Source organism: Columba livia, chromosome 5 (genome assembly GCF_036013475.1).
Source record: "Columba livia isolate bColLiv1 breed racing homer chromosome 5, bColLiv1.pat.W.v2, whole genome shotgun sequence".
NCBI classification, from domain to species: Eukaryota; Metazoa; Chordata; class Aves; order Columbiformes; family Columbidae; genus Columba; species Columba livia.
In genome coordinates this window covers 33266466-33283398 of record NC_088606.1, presented here as the reverse complement: position 1 = coordinate 33283398, position 16933 = coordinate 33266466, and the positions used below count along the sequence as shown (strand labels likewise).

The window sequence follows — 16933 nt, the reverse complement described above, 5'->3', positions numbered from 1 at the left end:
AGACATGTATTTCTATCCACATCTAAAAGGTGATGTTACAGTTTTTCTCTCCAATTTCATTTTGGCTTTAAGATCAACCAACAGATCAAGTTTACTAAACCCTAAACTATCAGCTGAGTATCATATCTCTATTGTGAACTGATGCATCTTCTCCAAATGATTCCTCCTTCAAGAGGAGAGGAGACACACAGCTGTGGTGAATTGACTGGGAAGCTCCTTCTCACTCGAGAGATCCTTGCACAGGCTGATTAAATGATACAAAATTGATTCACAGTTTGTGCAGCTATACCTGTGTCTTTTTGTATAAATAGTTTCAGACAGCAATGAAAGCTAACTGTCTCACCTACATGCAACCTGATCTGTCAACAAGTGTTCACTAACCTGAAGGTCTTATTAAAAGAAGCTGCAGTAACTCAGAATTCATTTCAGAAGATGTGATACTATCAGTTTGGCCAAGCAGCATCAAAATTAAAACTAACAGGATTTGTTCTTTAAAAAAAGACCCACAGGAAATCTTCCTGATTTCCATGGTTAACCTATCACTAAATTCTGGATTCAGGGAGCAACAAATTTCACTATGGAGATTTCTAGTCTCCTTTATATGAATGTAAGGGCACAATATTGAAGAGCCAACATTTTCTGCAGTTGTTTGCAATATGAACAGCTACAACAGAAGACATGGCAAAACCTCAGAACTACCTCCAAACCAGTCTTATCAATCCACATGTCAGTTCAGTCTAGCTTTTGCAAAATTAAAGGTACTTGACTAGCGGCACAGTGAGAGATGTTATTCCATTTTTGAATTTGCAATATTAATTAGTACAAGATAACATTAAAATGAAGTTAGCTATGTCTTCGTTTCCTGATAAAAAACATAGGAGAAGTTTCTTTTGGAAAGGTCAGATTCCAATGGTACACACTGTTGTCAAATGTTTTACATGTTTTAAAGCTCCAAACAAAATTTGGATAGCCATTTTGTTCAGCACAAAGCAAGACAGAAACTACAACTTTGACTTTGCAGTGGCAACTTTACTGCAAATAACAAAGGGACCTGTGCCTTCATCCTAATTATCTACTCAACTTTCACCCTATCTCAACTTGGTATCTTTATGCTCATGTTATCTATTTAAAATTCACTTTTTGGAGCTGCTTTTCTCTGATACCATCACAGATTCTGGTTGTAGGATTCGTGTTATTTCCTGTAGTATAATGTCTTCATCCAACAACTGACAGTCTTCCTGAGCTTCCCATTATCTTGATTCAAGTTTTCTAGCATTGTCAAATATGAGCAGGTCCTTTTCATGTCAATCAAGAATGTTGCTGCAGAGCATGATTCTGAACCCTGATGGTGTTATTCTTAAGATTTGGTTTCCACTTCTCTGCTGATTCCTGTAGAATCTGCTTTTAAGGTATTTTCCAAGCCAAGACTAAGATATTTTCACCTTGACATTTATCATATTCAGCTAAATACTAATGATTGCTGGACTAGCACCCAATGTTGGCACACGCTGTCTCTTTGTTGCATGTTCACATTTGTGTCATCTTCTCTACTACCCCTAAGATTCCATTGATGCTCTCTTGTGAACACTGAGCAGACTTCTAAATTTATGCATTTAAAAATCCTTATAAAAGCTTTCATTTACTCATGACATTCCTTTACTCATTACCTTGCTTAGGGTTCCACCACATACAAACATGGTATTAAAAGATGAAGCATCTTGTTTAGGATTTTTTTTTGAGGAAAAATCCTCCAGTTAGGAGGCCTCTAATACCAAGGAAAGATATATAAATATACAATAACAACTTTTATAAGAATAAAGCAGAATTATTTCAACCATTTTAAAAATAAAAGATCTTTATACAAATACCATCAACATGTTCAAAAATTCTGTCTGGTATAACTAATCTCCCTGCTTATGTTCCTGCAAATACTTACTGCATTTTTTAGCTTGAAGATAACTGTTATCACTGTTTAAAACATACAAAAACCTTTATTAAAAAACAAAACAGTGAAACACTACTGTCCTAGATAGAATGAACAATAAAGTTCTTTACATACATGGCCCATTTGGTTTGTGAAGATTTTATAACAAATGTGGCAACTTGCAGGTATTACAAAACATTACAGCAAAATCTTCCTTCAAAGTCAGGTACTAAAAAAGATGACATATAACTTCCATATCAAAGTAACTTAATCTGTCATCCAGCATCATTGTAAAATCACCATACATATCTGCTGCACTTTAACAATTATGATGTGAATTTTTCACAAATATTTCAGGATCCCAATTTGACATACTGATTAACGACATTCAAAATGACAGATTAGTAACATATATTTGTTCACATGGCTTAATATGATACAAAAGTCACTAGGGTTTTTTTTTTTTTTTCCCCAGTAACTTCTCTTAAAAATGCAGTTCTATTTATGTGTAAGGAAAAATAACAGAAATGTACCTGTTCCAGTAGCTCCAAAACTGGTCCTGCAAGTAGGCTTGGTGGCTGCTTTCATCACCAAATGAGGCTTTGCTTTCAATCCAGTGAATTATATGTCCTTCAACAGCTAGGGTGACAGCAGAAAATAAAGTGAACTCTAAAAATCAAGATCAACAGCCTGAAAGAATGTGCTTGGGAATATCCTATTTACCCCACAATCTACCACATAATTCATGCTTGCAACAGAGGTATATCTTTCTAATATGCACATTGGACTTTTTTTTTTAAGTACCAGAAAATATAATAATGGACAGTCATGTCAAATACAGTTTAATTACACCCTGTTCTATTTATTTGCATTTATTCTAACACAAACAGAATGTAAAGAAAAAGATGCTAGAGTAAGGTGCAATTGCACCCTACTTTTACCCTCACTTTGCTGGAAAGGACTTGTCAGGAAGGAATTGAAACTTCTGGTGATTAACAAGAACAGTTAGCTAAGGTGCTAAAACCAGAAACTTCTCACCAATCGAGAGTGGAAGGTGTGAAAATGACAAAAAGTTTATCATAGATACATATCTGCTTCCTTATTTTTGCAAAATCAGTAATGCTTCACCAGAAAGGAATTAGAAAAAAGAAGGCTCATGTGAAAAAATGTGAATTTGAATTTCTGTTTCTTTCAATGCTGTGGGTTTTGCTTTAATTCATGTCTTTCCTCATTTCTTGCAGGAGTGAATTCCTAACATTAATACAATTATCTTTTTTTTTTAGGTTAAAGGAAATTCCTCTCTGAAGATGATAACATAATTTTGCAGGAGAAATCATAAGAATCACTCTAAAGGACCATTCTTTCCCCAAAAAGGTCATGTGGAGTATCTTTAATGAGGTCTTCAAAAACTTTTCCTTTATTTTGAGTTCCCTACGATATCCATACCCATGATGTCTTAGCCTAAGTTCAGCCTACAATGAGGCAACCAAAGGGCATGCAGACCCAGAAATACGGTACAGAAATATTAGAAGAGTCTGTGGCAGCACATCCACTACATACTGTAAAATTACTTGGAAAATCTGGGTAAATAACTCATGAAGTCACCATACCACCACTACCTCCTGACAGTAATCAAATTAATTTATCATAGAATCATAGAATAGTTTGGGTTGGAAGGGACCTTCAAGGGTCATCTAGTCCAACCCCCCTGCAATGAGCAGGGACATCTTCAACTAGATCAGGTTGCTCAGAGCCCCAGCCAGCCTGGTCTTGAATGTTTCCACCTAACACACCCCTGGACAACCTGTGCCAGTGTTTCACTACACTCATGCTGCCATTATCCCTTGTTCTATCGCAACAGGCCCTGATAAGAAGTTTGTCCCATCTTTCTTATAGGCTCCCTTTAAGTATTCAGAGGCCTATACTGTGTAGGCTTATATTACTACATCCTCCACCCACCTCCAACACCTTTAGACTCCAGGAGATAAAACAGCTGAGGCATAAACTGTATATTCAGTTGAGAAGCAATTTCTAAGAAACATTCGACTTTCCTAGTTATGTACTGAGTCATGAAGAAGAGAATCCAAGGACTGCCATACATTAGTTTGGATCAGACAGCAAGCAGAAAATTATTTCCTGCCAATCTCAAGTGAATGAAATAATTTGAAGAAAGCAATGCACTATCACTATTCAGATTTTTAGAGACAAATCCATGCAAATACTTTAATGGTAATTTTTAACCTTCTTCCTAGTAGGATAATATTACAAACCCAGGAATTCTTTTGGGTGTTGTCCAGTTTGCCTTCTCAAGCATTAAAAAAAACTAGCTCCACCTAGTTGCTTTTCTGGCTTCCATCTAATCAGGCTTCTGAATAGCTTGGATATAACCTTATCTGTTTCTAACGTCCAAATGAGCATCTTAATACCAAGTACCTATTGTGTATATTGTAGTCCACACTACTCGGGAATCTTATCAATGTATATAACTATCTGAAGGGCAGGTGTTAAGAAGAGGGAGCCAGGCTCTTTTCAGTGGTGCCCAGTGACAGGACCAGGGGCAATGGGCACAAACCAAAACATGGGAAGGTCTGTCTGAACATCAGGAAACACCTTTGTACTAGGAGGGTGTCTAAGCACCGGCACAGGCTTCCCAGAGATGTTGTGGAGTGTCCATACGTGGAGGTATTCAAAACCTGTCTGGACATGGTCCTGGGCAACCAGCTCCAAGTGACTCTGCTTGAGCAGTTGACCACCAGAGGTCCCTCCCAGCACCAGCCATTCTGTGATTCTGTCATGCCACAATATTCCCTGCTATTTTGAGACTTGATAAAAAATAACCATTCCCTCAGCCCCTCAAGTCCTTGGTAGCTTCCAGAGACCCTCCACAAATAGGAGCTATGGAAATAAAGGAGTAGAAATTAACTGAAAACTCTCCCCAAGCATGGCTTGACAAGAGTAAATTGCAGATCATCAGGATGCCCAATCTCACTTTCAAATTTAGTGTTGTTCAGTCAAAAAAGATACGTTTTATTTTGTACATATAACCTCTTATTAACAGCACTACCATTTCTCTTTTTTGGAAACTTTATTAGGAACACAAACATCATTAAGAAAAATCTTTAAAAACTTTTCAGATGACTCTCATATACATAGTTGTTTATCTATTGGATAACAGATTATTGTGCTGAAGTCTTAAGCACTTCTGAGTAGTGAGCCAATTTACAGTACACACTCAATTCCTTATACCTGTGTGCAAATCAGTTATCTCAGTAAGAATATCAGCTGTTGTCAATATGAAGAACAAAAAACTAGTCATGTATTTGACTTGCACACAGTGCTTTCAGCCTAGGCATCTGCACAGACAGGTGCTGAGCTCTATGGAGGTGAAGCAGAAGTCTCTTGGCATGAAAGCCAATTTACAAAAAGCGAATAATAATCCTTTACACTTGTGCAACATGAATGTTTTTTCTTCCGTGGCCCAGCTATTAGGTCATCTGATTACTTTGTTATGTAGCCTCAAAATATAGATGAAATTTGACATGACCTTTATACCTATTTTTATTCCTTCTTGCTTCTTGCTATGCAGGCTCTTTTAAAAAAACAGAGAACTGCAGAGTTGTATTTAGATGCAAAGTGATGGCAAAAGAATAACTGTACAATGACAAACCTTTAAGCAAGGACTTACAGGTGTAATGGTAATATACTGTTAAGATTGCTTTGAACTGATTTGGTGTAGAAGTTTAAGACAATTACGGATATTTCAGAGTTGAGTTCACAAAGACAGTGGGCAGAGCAAGTTAAAGGGAGTAGGGACTTGGGGGGTTTTATTGTTTCCTGTTTCTGTTTTTCTTTTTTCCTTTTTGTGATAATGAGACAAAAACGTGCAGAGACCAAAGAGGAAACACTGGGTAATACTACTCACAATCAAACCTCTCTGACTCATGCTAGAAGTTCTTAAAATTATTGGGTAACTACTGAAAGAAGAGACTAATTTGCAGTGTCCTATAATATACTTTACTTAAGTAGCCATAATATTTTAGCATGAACACTCCTACACTAAATAAAATAATAAAAATTCTTTTAAAAGACTTACCTACTGGCACTTCTAAAATGAAGTCTGGTGTTTTGTCATAACCCTTTGCACGAAGCTGATCTTCAGCTATATACAAAGAATAAGAACTATTGTTTATAAAACTATTTTATTAAGTAGACATCAGTATAATCAATTTTATTTTAAATAAGAGTGCAAGAATTACTAATGTAGTCATACATATCTTTCTTATGCATGCAATGCTGTGTCAGATTAAATGAACCCTCCTGGAAAACCTGAAGCATGGATATAAAAAATGCTTCTTTGTCATCCCTGCATTTTTATGTCTTCATTATAAACATCATTAATTCAAGCTGTCATACACTATTTTATAACCCCCAAATATTCAAAATAAAGAAGTATATTCACTGATTGCAAGAAGAGTCTCTGCACATTAGGAAGCTGTTAAGATTAATCCTACCAACACCACAAATGAAAATATACTGTAGCTGCCTTCTTGGCTTTATTTTAATGTCAGCATAAAGCTGTTAAAAAAAAAAGAACAAGAAATTCTGTCTCTTTCAGAAATTTATTAAAGGAGAAGCCATAATTTTAGTTTCTCTTGCATTTGGCATTCTATAGAATTTATCCAATTTCAGGACACATAAATATTTAGAAATTCTGTTAACATTAACTATACAACTCTATTGCTTACAAATACTAGAGCTGAATATTTCAAGAAACAACATGGAGCAAGCAAGATAAAACTGCAGAAGACAAAAGACACTTCCTTTAAAAGAAAAAAAAAAAAAAGAAACACCTTAACTATTGTCCTTGATTTCTGATACCATTACATTGGTATTTCTGAAACACCATTTCTCCATTAGAATTTGGAGTGACCTGGTCATTCAATTCCAGGCATGGCTTTCTGTCTTCACCCAAGCTCAACTAATGGCACTACCTAGTAACAAGTAAGGCTGTGTAGCCCCTTAACACCTACTGGGCTGTTGACATTGTCATGCATCCCATTCGCCTTTCTACATCACCTTTGATTAAAATTAATGGTCCATTCTCACTGTTGGGTAGCTTATTTCCAATCCATTTACCAGGTTAGGACAGTAGTTTCATGGCCAATGTTCAGAACTCAGTTTTAGAATACTTTGTGCATATCCTGAAAGGTCAGCAGTTTGAGTCCAAGTAACATTTTAATGTTAAGAAAAGCTCACACTCTTAGAAATCAAAATATTTTAGAAGTGCCTAAAGCAAACTTCCCTCCTCTTTCTCATTGAAGAATGTAACTGTGAAGTATTTTTTTTATACAGGGAACTAGTACTGAAAGTGGCACAGGAGATATTTTGGGAAGTTGCACATTCACTTAAGTGTAAATGGCAATGGTTGTTTATTCTTTTTGATAGTTGTTTATTTCTTTTGAAATCTGACAGTACTTCTTCACTGTAAGCATGCAATATTGCAAATACAAGTCTTTGCAATGCAATACTTCATTATGTCACCCAATCAGCTATTAAACTTTTCTAGGATTTGGAGACAGGCTTGCTTGTTGGCTATTTTTTCAAAGATTGTCAGGTACATTGATAAAACAAGGTTCTAATTTAGCAGAACCTACGAATAGAGGGTTTTATGCTATAAGATAAAAAATGAATTAAATGTTCTAAGTAATCTCTCCATTTTGATAAAAATAAAGAATAGTTCAGTTTTATCCAACTCTATTTAACTCTATCCTGGTCTTGATTGTTTAAAACAGTCAGAAAAAGACAACAGGATGTCCCAGCTGAAATTTTTATGAAGAAGCATAAGTGACAACAGAAAGTTCAGTCTTTTCTATTGCATCTAACAAATGGTAGTGTCACAAATTCAGGGAAATATACCTTAAAAAACCCCACTGAAAATCAAGACAGATGTAAAAACACCTCCTGATGGGTCAGTTTAGCAGGTCTCTGAACGGGAGTTTGCATCAGCATTACTTTTAATATTCTTCAGCAGACTTTTTTCAAGCATGTCCAATTACTTATAAAATCATTTGACACTAATGCATGGCTTGAAAAAGAACATTTTTGTTTGTTTGTTTTAAATTTGTTTCTGAATGTCTTTCCTTGGTTCCTCCTAACATATTGGGTTATGATAAACATTGAAAAATATGCTAAAACCCACGTTTATTATTGATACGTGTTGTCTGTCATGTGCAGGAGCATAATTATATATTACTCTTTCTTCTCTTTCTTCAAGTATTTGAAGCTTTATAACTTTGCAGAAAAAAAAAAAATTACAGAAACTCCCCACAGTCACCATAAACTTTTTTTAAAAAAAAAAAAAAACCACAAACCCCACCAAAAGAAAAGTTCTGCCTTTTCAGCCCAGATGTGTTTCACATTGGTCCAGAAGCTACAGAGGTAGCATTCTGCACCTTCAAACGCCTTTTATCTCTTGCATGGATGAAGGGAACAATTTAACAACTGCTTGAAAGGCAGCCGACAGCAGCTTGGACAGTTTTATTTATGCATCCTCAGATTTGAAAATTACATTGAAACAGCCCTAATAAGTAGTTATTCTACAGATTCCCCATTAATTTAAATTTCCAACAAAACTGGAGCTTCATGTTTACCATAACTTCACACTCCATCATAACCATTTAACACATCATTGTTCTTATACTAGCCTCTGGATATAATAAAGAAACTAAACATTCTTCTGTTGGTGCATGGATGAACAGCAACTGCAAATTTAAGATTACAGCAAAAAACACTGATCAGGTTTCATTATTTATTTCTAGGCTGCTATTGAGGGACATCATGGTGGGAACCAAAGGACGATAAGATTCCAGACAAAGGTCAGCACCTTTCCATTATAGCTAAAAGCTTTCCTAATATATTCATGGCAAATATATAAACAAACAAAGATCCTATATAGAAGCTAGACATTCCTGGCATTTCGGTATGGCAATTGAAGCTGTTAGCCTGTTTTGAGAGAATGCTTCCATTGATCACTTTGATCTCAGGAAAAGTGACAAAGACTTGAGAGCTGTGTTTTTGCTGAAGAGAGGATGTGCTATATGATGTGCTTGTCATGAACAGTGCATTAATAAGATGCAAACCACATTATTTTGCACAGGTTTCCAAGCAATTTCTGTGTGAATTCTGATCTGTAGGCTTTGAAAGCTAACTGCTCTAGAAACAGACAAATTATGTCCCAGACCTGAAAAGCTGTTTCACGCTCCAAGACTATACTAGGGCTATTTATATCCGCTGTGTCCTTGATTGTGCTTTCTTCTCCTGGAACAGACTCCCTGTTGCCCAGATGAATGTAACTGACACAAAACCCCTTACTACTATTGGAGAATAGTACACTGGAATAGTGCACTAACATGGAAACCGAAGAATTCTGTGTCTTTAACACGTGTTAAGAAGTAATGGAATTGTTAATACAGAAATCTAAGTAATAAGGCATCTTCAGAACTGGAATGCAGTCTTACTCATAACCTAACAAAGCCTGAATTTGTTGACATATAGGAAATATTGTAATCTCTTCTGTTTTCTCCAAGCAGTTTTGGAACTATTTTTTCAGAAAGGAAAGGTTTTAATGCATGGGATTCAGCAGAGTTCACTTTAAATCACACCTAGAACCTTAAAAACATATGCAATGCACAGAAATAATAAACACAACCACTAAAGATGCCTTAAATCATGACTAAAGAATATTTCAGCATACATAAAATGTAAACAATAAATTGTCTCATTTTATATCCTTATATTCTAATGCATTAACCCATTCTAGATATTTTGATTTGACAGCACAAATTTTTTAGAGCTTATTTCTAAAGACAAAATTGATGCTTATCCAAGGTCATGAAACATTAAAATTTAAATCTGATTTATGTGCTACACAAGCTTGCACAAGCCAAATAAAATGATTATCGTTGGGTTGAGGATCCATTAGTGAGCCATCTAGTCCATTCCCTTGTATCGTGACAGGATTGATTTCATTACCAGCTTTGATGGATGATTGTCAAGTCTAGCCTTGAATTTTTCATTGAAGGTGATTCCATAACCTTCTCTGGCAGGCTGTTTTATACTTATTGTGCCTAGAACTGTTTAGTATTTTAACTCAACATCAACTACGCAATTACAGCTTAAGCCTATTACTTCTATCTCTACTCTTATACCCAAGTAGGAAAAACTACCTCCTCACATTTCCATAGTGTCATATTCATGTGAAATAGTTATTCCTGTCTTATATAAGAGCACATTAACTCTGTTCCTTAATCATATGGACAAATATTTTAAAAACCTTAATATACTTTCCAATTTCTTAAATTTGATTAAGGTTTCCAAAATTTTAACCGGAATCTAGTTCTAGGAGAGATCATATTTTCTGGTAAAACCAGCAAAATTCCAGATCACGCAAATTTAGTACAGCACTCAACCATCAACAAAAGATAGCATTTCACTTTGTTATTTTCTCATCACATAAGGACTCCAAGATTTAAGAAGTCATTAAGTTTATCACAATAAGAGAAATGATGCTTTAAACACTAACCATTGTTTTAATGACACTCGCATACAAGAAATGTAGTGCAGGCTAAAAGAAAAAAAATGAAAATAACTTCCTAATTAATTAATCCTTAAAATACTTTAAATACAGGGATTGTGAAGAGTACTTGCATTGGCTGGGAGGCAGAGGGCAAAAATTCAGCAGAAACTGCACGGAAAGCTAAACGAGTGAATCCTCTAACAGCTCTTTAATACATAAAGCATTTTGAAGCTAATATTTCTTATGCTTCCTCCTAAGTCTCATAAGGCCTAGATTATGGCTAATATCTCATGACACCAAAAGTAATACTGCAGCAGATATTAAAGCATTTTTTTTCAGCTACTTATTCTATAAAATATTAATTGCAAGCCTGTGCATGTGCTGTATATATAGGGTATTAGGTAACTGAGTTCCTGCTCAGTTCTAAATCAATAAAAGATAACATGTACAGCATCAATCATTTTTTACTCTTCTTTTACTACCTAATACAAAGAGCATCAAGGCTTATTTTTTTCCTAAGTAAACAGTCACTGAAATCTCTGAAGTTAAAGATTCACTGGCTAGGATTCTCACCTATGAAAGAGAGATTTTTTTCCAAAAGCATTTCTCGCAGCAAGACTTCGTGTTCATGCCCAATAGCGCTGATAGCTTTAGGTTAAGAAATGGAAGATTACCTTGGAAAAGAACCAACCTCAGAAAAACACCATAGGTAAAGTCATTAATGGTAAAATTACTTGCCTGCATCTGCATTTCAGAAGTGATCAGTGATTTGAACTCCCTTACAAGAATTAGCACTTTGTGAAAATCAGACTACTGTATCATCAGCACACATTTTACGAAAGTCCCATTAGATCCTACTTATTCAGTATAAATAAGGGTATTATTTCCATTTTTGCTTTACTCACCCCAACTTAAAAGAAAGTATGAGCTTAAAACGTCTCCTTAAGTACCTTTTAAGTTGCTCTTTACTGACTAGTGTACCAATTTTCTAAGTCAGCAAAGAATGAAATAAACTGTTTTTTCCCTTATATTCTGAAATTGATAGGCACTACCTTCATCTGAAACATCTTATTGTAACAAAACATCCTTTTAATTGATTTTTCAAAAGCATGAACTAATGTCAAGGAAGGATGAAATAATATGTGAAGTCCTTTTCACTTCACTGACGGCCTGTTGATCCAATGTACTATCCTTAGCGATATGTAGAAAAGTCACCACATCAAATATTTTTAATGTATTCTCTTGGAGGTCTAAGTTCTATTCTGGAAGCTTTTAAGAAGAATTTTATGGAACATCATGATAAAGGATCTTACATTAAAAACAGTTAAGTTCCTAATTCTGTTTAGAGTAACTTTTGAAAATTTAAAACTACAGATCACCTTACCATTAATTACTTAATTTACATCAACACTTTATGCTGAAGAGCAAAAAACCTAATAATATGGAATAATTTCATATATATATATACAGTTTTTACCAACTGAAACTATGTATTATGTTAAACTCAACTAGCATTACAGAACAAAAGGGGCAAATGAAGAATAGCAAAAAATGTAAGAAAAATACTGCAAACAGAATTTATAATGCACCATAAGCAGAAACACTTAGACTTAGTCTATAATAATACCTGTTATTGATGTATGGCAATGACCATGGGGCAAAACTTGTAAATAACCTCACAAGCCATTTTCTACTCATGCAATCTAGCAGCCTAGTTTCCCGTAAGCATCTGAACTATTACTGAAAAATAGCCTCTTGGCATTTACAAAGAGGTTGACTTCATACTTTAGTCCATGCATATACAATTAGATAGTTATATTTAAAATCAATATGCAATCCTTCAGAAGACATTATGCTTTTAAAACCTTAACTTTAAATTGATTTTTAACTATTTTATGCACCTCGAAATTAACATCTAATTCAGCAACATACTTCCAGATAATGCACTTGCGTAGCTTAGTATTAAACTTTTCTGTACCAAAATGGAATTGAAAAACTCCTCATTATTCTCACTGATGTCACTACGTATTCAATGACTTGAACCAGAATCTTAAGTGGATAGAAAAGACCTTTAAGACTGTAGGCAAGTTATTCTGAAAAACTGTTCACAATTCTATATATGTGTTACTGTTACTTTTAAATATGGCACTTTAGCCAGACTGTTCATCAACAAAATATTAATCTTAGAATTCTGGACATGAAAATTAGTCATCAACAGCTGTTTAAAAAGTGTAACTTATTAGATCAATCCACTTTCAGACAGCTGCATTTAATGTTGAAGATAGCCTCAAGGAATACTTAAAATTATGATTAAAACCGCAAAATACAAATACAATTGGAAGTCTACTCTGCTGCTGTTAAAGTTAATGGAAGCAGAGTTGAGTCTGTAGTAGACACCAGGCAAGTATTTCTAGTGGAAAGAACATATTTTGAAGGGGTGACCATCTCATTTATCACAACTACAAGAAGTGTTGTTTTTCATGCATAACTTAACATCACTGTTGCTTTCCTATCCTGCAACTGTACAGTGAAATCAACGTCTTTCCCCAAACTGCACACAGAGATTTATACAAGGATTCTCTAGGGCTCAGGCAGGAACTGCCTTGTGGGCTTGCTCGGTGACATCAGGTCATGATTTTGAAAGTGTTCCTTTGATAGCAGACTGAAGCAGAAGAACTACTCATTCAGGGCTTTATTAAAGCAGATTTGGGGCTGCAAAGATCGTTCCTAACAAATTATGACCTTAGTCTGGACTGCTCAGTACTGTGTGGAGCTCCTCTAGTATTACTGGATACTGAGGATCTCTGATTAACCATTTCAACACTTCAAAAAAACAAATCCCTTAAAATTCAAGCCACATAGGGTGTTTTTTCTACAGCTAGCTTCATTTCCTTTAAGAAGAAGAGAAAGTAACAGAATTGCACTGGAATGACAGATATGAGTTTAAAAATACTAATTGGTCAATCACAACTGAATTGCACTTGTTGAACAATATCAATGCAACTTATCAATTTAATCGCAGAATAGTTGAGACTGGAAGGTATCTGCAGAGATCATCTAGACTACCTCCACCGCTCAAAGCATGGTCAACTAGTCTTAATAGAAAAGCAGACATGCATTTCAGCTAATCAAAACCAAAGAGGTTCAATCAGGCATATGAACGTGTAGCCACCAAACTGACAACTTCCCGTGGTCTGTCTGATCTTTGTTAAACAGTATAAAAGAAAGCTCTGCGGTGACCCTCTAGCTGATTGAATGTAAAACAGAGGAGTATGAAACGTGTTTTGTGAAGCAGAACTTTATGTCAGGTTAAAGCTAGACACATCTCTTCCACACAGTCTAAGCTCGTCAATTGTGCACCTAAAATTTTATGGGAAAGGATACTGTTTGATGCAGTCCACCAGTGGTCCATAACAACAGTCGTTCACAGTACACTGCAGACAAATAAGAGAAGTAGTATAGTGATGGGTGACTACAAAACCATTACAGTTAAACAGTATCTTAAAAACAGTAATTACTTTTCTTCAAAAAGGCTATCAGATGCTGTTCAGATTTAATCACAGAAAACAAAAACTGCATGCTTTTATTCACTATAAAAGCAAGCTATTAAAAAGTGAAAAGCTCCACTCACAAATATTGCATTGCCATTTATGGTGTACCCTGACCTCACTGATAGTTTATGATGACAGTAATTAAATGAGGTTTAAAATCTTTTACTCTGCTCGGCAGATAAAAGCATTGCCATAGGAAAAAAAAAAAAAAAAGACCAAAACCAAACAAAAATAGACAACAGTGATTAATACCTGATAGACTTGATTTGCTAGTACTCCATCTGGAATCTGAGAAGGGTCCCGTAGCATGCTATTTATAAGAGTTTTGGAGGCTAGAGAAACAAATAAAAACATATAAAAAACCTGTTAGTTCTGTTATCCACTTGGCAGGAAGAGAGACACACTTCTATAAGGAAAACATTGATGATGTGGGTAATTTCGAAAATTACTCAACCAGCAACTACAAACCTATAAATGTGTAGCTCCTTAGCCATTCTGATACAATTAACTCTAAAAGTCTTGAAACACCAAAGGATTTTATTAGCAGAGGGTGAAATCAGGCCCTTGTTTACTTACTTGGTTTCACTGGACAGTTTGTGCTCCAGAAGTATCATGCAGCTCATAAGGAAACTGCTTAGTATGAAGAAAATGTACCTCAAAATAACCTCAATAACCTCCTCTCCTATGAAAACTTAAGGAAGAAGATATGCAAAAATTCAAAGCAGCCTTTAAAAACAATATTTGATCTCAGCAATCTTAAGCACTTTATAGCCTTGATGATTCCAGTTTAGCAGTTTTTAAATTTATTTTTTTACCTATCTACTGTTGACACATTTATTTGACTGTATTTAAAAGCTGGCAAAAGCTTTCTGTGCTATTTTCAAATGTATAAATCTAAGACACAAAAGAAATCAGAAGAAAATTTAGGATTATTTATCAATCTTTTATTCACTGATACAGATACTGCAATGAAAAAAATAACATAAATCAGGAGATGCCTTAAGTTTATTTTCAAATAGTGTCCTTGAAAGCACTGCATTGTCTTCTTTCCAGATGCTTAATCCTGGTAGTTGCATGTATCAGTTAATTACTAATAGCAGTGGAAAGACTTTATTCTAGAAAAATGCCTACTAAAACCATAAAACATTTCATTCTACAATTTCTCAGAAAAAACAAACAAACAAACAAACAAAAACCCAACAGTACTGCACAAACTGCCTCCTTCCTGTGAACAACTGCTGATAGAGTTCAGCTGGTGCGGTATTTCTACCATTGAATCCTTATGTGTGGAGCAGGCTTGAGACCAGCCAGGTTTCCCGTGTTGCCAAAGAGTACCTGTGTGGCTTTAGGCAAGCTCCTTTAACCTGTGTGTGCTTCAGTTGGGTAAACAAAGTGAAAAACTACTCTTTTCCTACTCTTCATCTGTTTTGCCCCAACTCAGGGCCAAAGCTTTGTCACTCATCTAAGGCTTTTGATTCAATCACTGAGGACATCGGGAAAAGGATTCCTGGAACCTGTGACATGAAGGGATCTACCCTACAAGCAGCAATGCTACTACTATTTATGAATGTGAAAGGATTTATGAAAGTAAAGGAGGCGGTCATTTTAATCTTCTCCCCAAATGTCTCTTAAAAGCAACAGATTCAGTTGAAAGTAGTATTTTCAAGGACATATTTTATTTAGAAAACTGTACCCTAATGCAAAGGTATATAAAACCCAAAATGAGTTTAAAGGCTTTGCAAGAGCTACAAAGAATAGCCTCATCACAAGGAGCAATAGTTTGTGCAAATTTTTTTAAAGAGCATGATACACTAAGCCAAAACACTTCCAGATGTATCATGCTATATTACATATATTTCTATCTTATTAACCTCATATTAAATAAGTATTACTCTTATAACTGAATAGCAAGAATAAATAAGCATTTTACTTAAGCTTTTGTGCACTGTTAAAAAATGCATTTTGCACACAGAATAAAAGCTTTGAAAATGTGAACCATTAACACTAAAAATTAAAATAATAACAATCCTCTAGGAGGTAGGAATAATGCACAAATAACAGTTTGCCAATAGAGAGGTAGACAGAATGGCAGAGTAATGAAGAGGGTAACTGAGGAAGACTCAGTAGAATTCACTGATTTGAAGGGTTTCTGATTTAAGTATCACGACTTGATTATGAAAAAATTAAGCTATTTTATGACTGATCAAAAATGAGCAAAACCCCAGATTCACATTGGGGAAATGCTTAACTGAATGCTATTTTGAGCAACGAGACAAAGGTGTAAAATAAATTTCCTCTATTTCTGAGACTGTCAACTTCAGTTTCTCACTTGAAGTTACCAGACATCCTATTCTTTACCTATATCAGAGTAATAATGAATTGACATATTGAATTTCATATTATGCTGATGTCACATTGGTTCTATAAGACTCTAAATTAAGCCTTTAAAAGAAAAGGCCTCAAACAAAACTGACTGCTATACTAGCTTTCAATATATTATCTTTCCTTTTTATATAAACATTATCTGCTTATGTAATGTCCTGCAAAATTAAAAAAAACCCTGCATATTGTTAAATTTGTATTACCTATGCAGCTAGGATAAGGTATCTTCCACTGTAATTCTTTTTTCAGAAAACCAGTTACTGCGGTGGCAGCATACCAACAGGCTGATCACGTAACAAAACCAGCATAGAAGTGCCAAGGATTTTATGTGAACAATAATGCCAGTAAGAAAATGAAGTTTATTGAAACACTCTTCTTGCATAGATCTCTTCCTTACTTAATCAGAAGGAAGATGACACTGGTGAATATTTAAACAAAAGCAGGTTGTCTGCTCGTCTCTCTCAAGCTACTACACTACTCCTAGTTGTGGTCAAACTGAAT

At 35.1% G+C, this 16933-nt stretch overlaps 1 protein-coding gene and 1 long non-coding RNA gene across 9 annotated transcripts in view; one reads left to right on the top strand and one right to left on the bottom strand.

The window, feature by feature from the left end:
• CDIN1 (CDAN1 interacting nuclease 1) overlaps positions 1 to 16933 on the bottom strand; it is a 124909-nt gene that overhangs the window by 58571 nt on the left and 49405 nt on the right. For all 7 annotated transcript variants that reach the window (XR_010472935.1, XR_010472934.1, XM_065064209.1 and 4 more), the window contains 5 exons: positions 14303 to 14382; positions 13884 to 13933; positions 11073 to 11140; positions 6018 to 6083; positions 2458 to 2563 (listed from right to left, as the gene is read on the bottom strand). Coding sequence is in view for 5 of the 7 variants with exons in the window: in XM_065064209.1 (XP_064920281.1) it covers positions 2458 to 2563; positions 6018 to 6083; positions 11073 to 11140; positions 13884 to 13933; positions 14303 to 14382 (370 nt within the window). In the remaining 2 variants the exon portion in view is untranslated. The remainder of the gene's footprint in view (positions 1 to 2457; positions 2564 to 6017; positions 6084 to 11072; positions 11141 to 13883; positions 13934 to 14302; positions 14383 to 16933) is intronic.
• The window catches only part of LOC135579573 (uncharacterized), a 34638-nt gene that overhangs the window by 9395 nt on the left and 8310 nt on the right, over positions 1 to 16933 (top strand). The window contains exons 2-4 of one of the 2 annotated variants that reach the window (XR_010472941.1): positions 3208 to 3322; positions 8743 to 8799; positions 16682 to 16916. This is a non-coding gene — a long non-coding RNA (uncharacterized LOC135579573). Of the gene's footprint in view, positions 1 to 3207; positions 3323 to 8742; positions 8800 to 16681; positions 16917 to 16933 lie in introns of those variants that run through there. The other variant, XR_010472940.1, reaches the window with a different exon arrangement.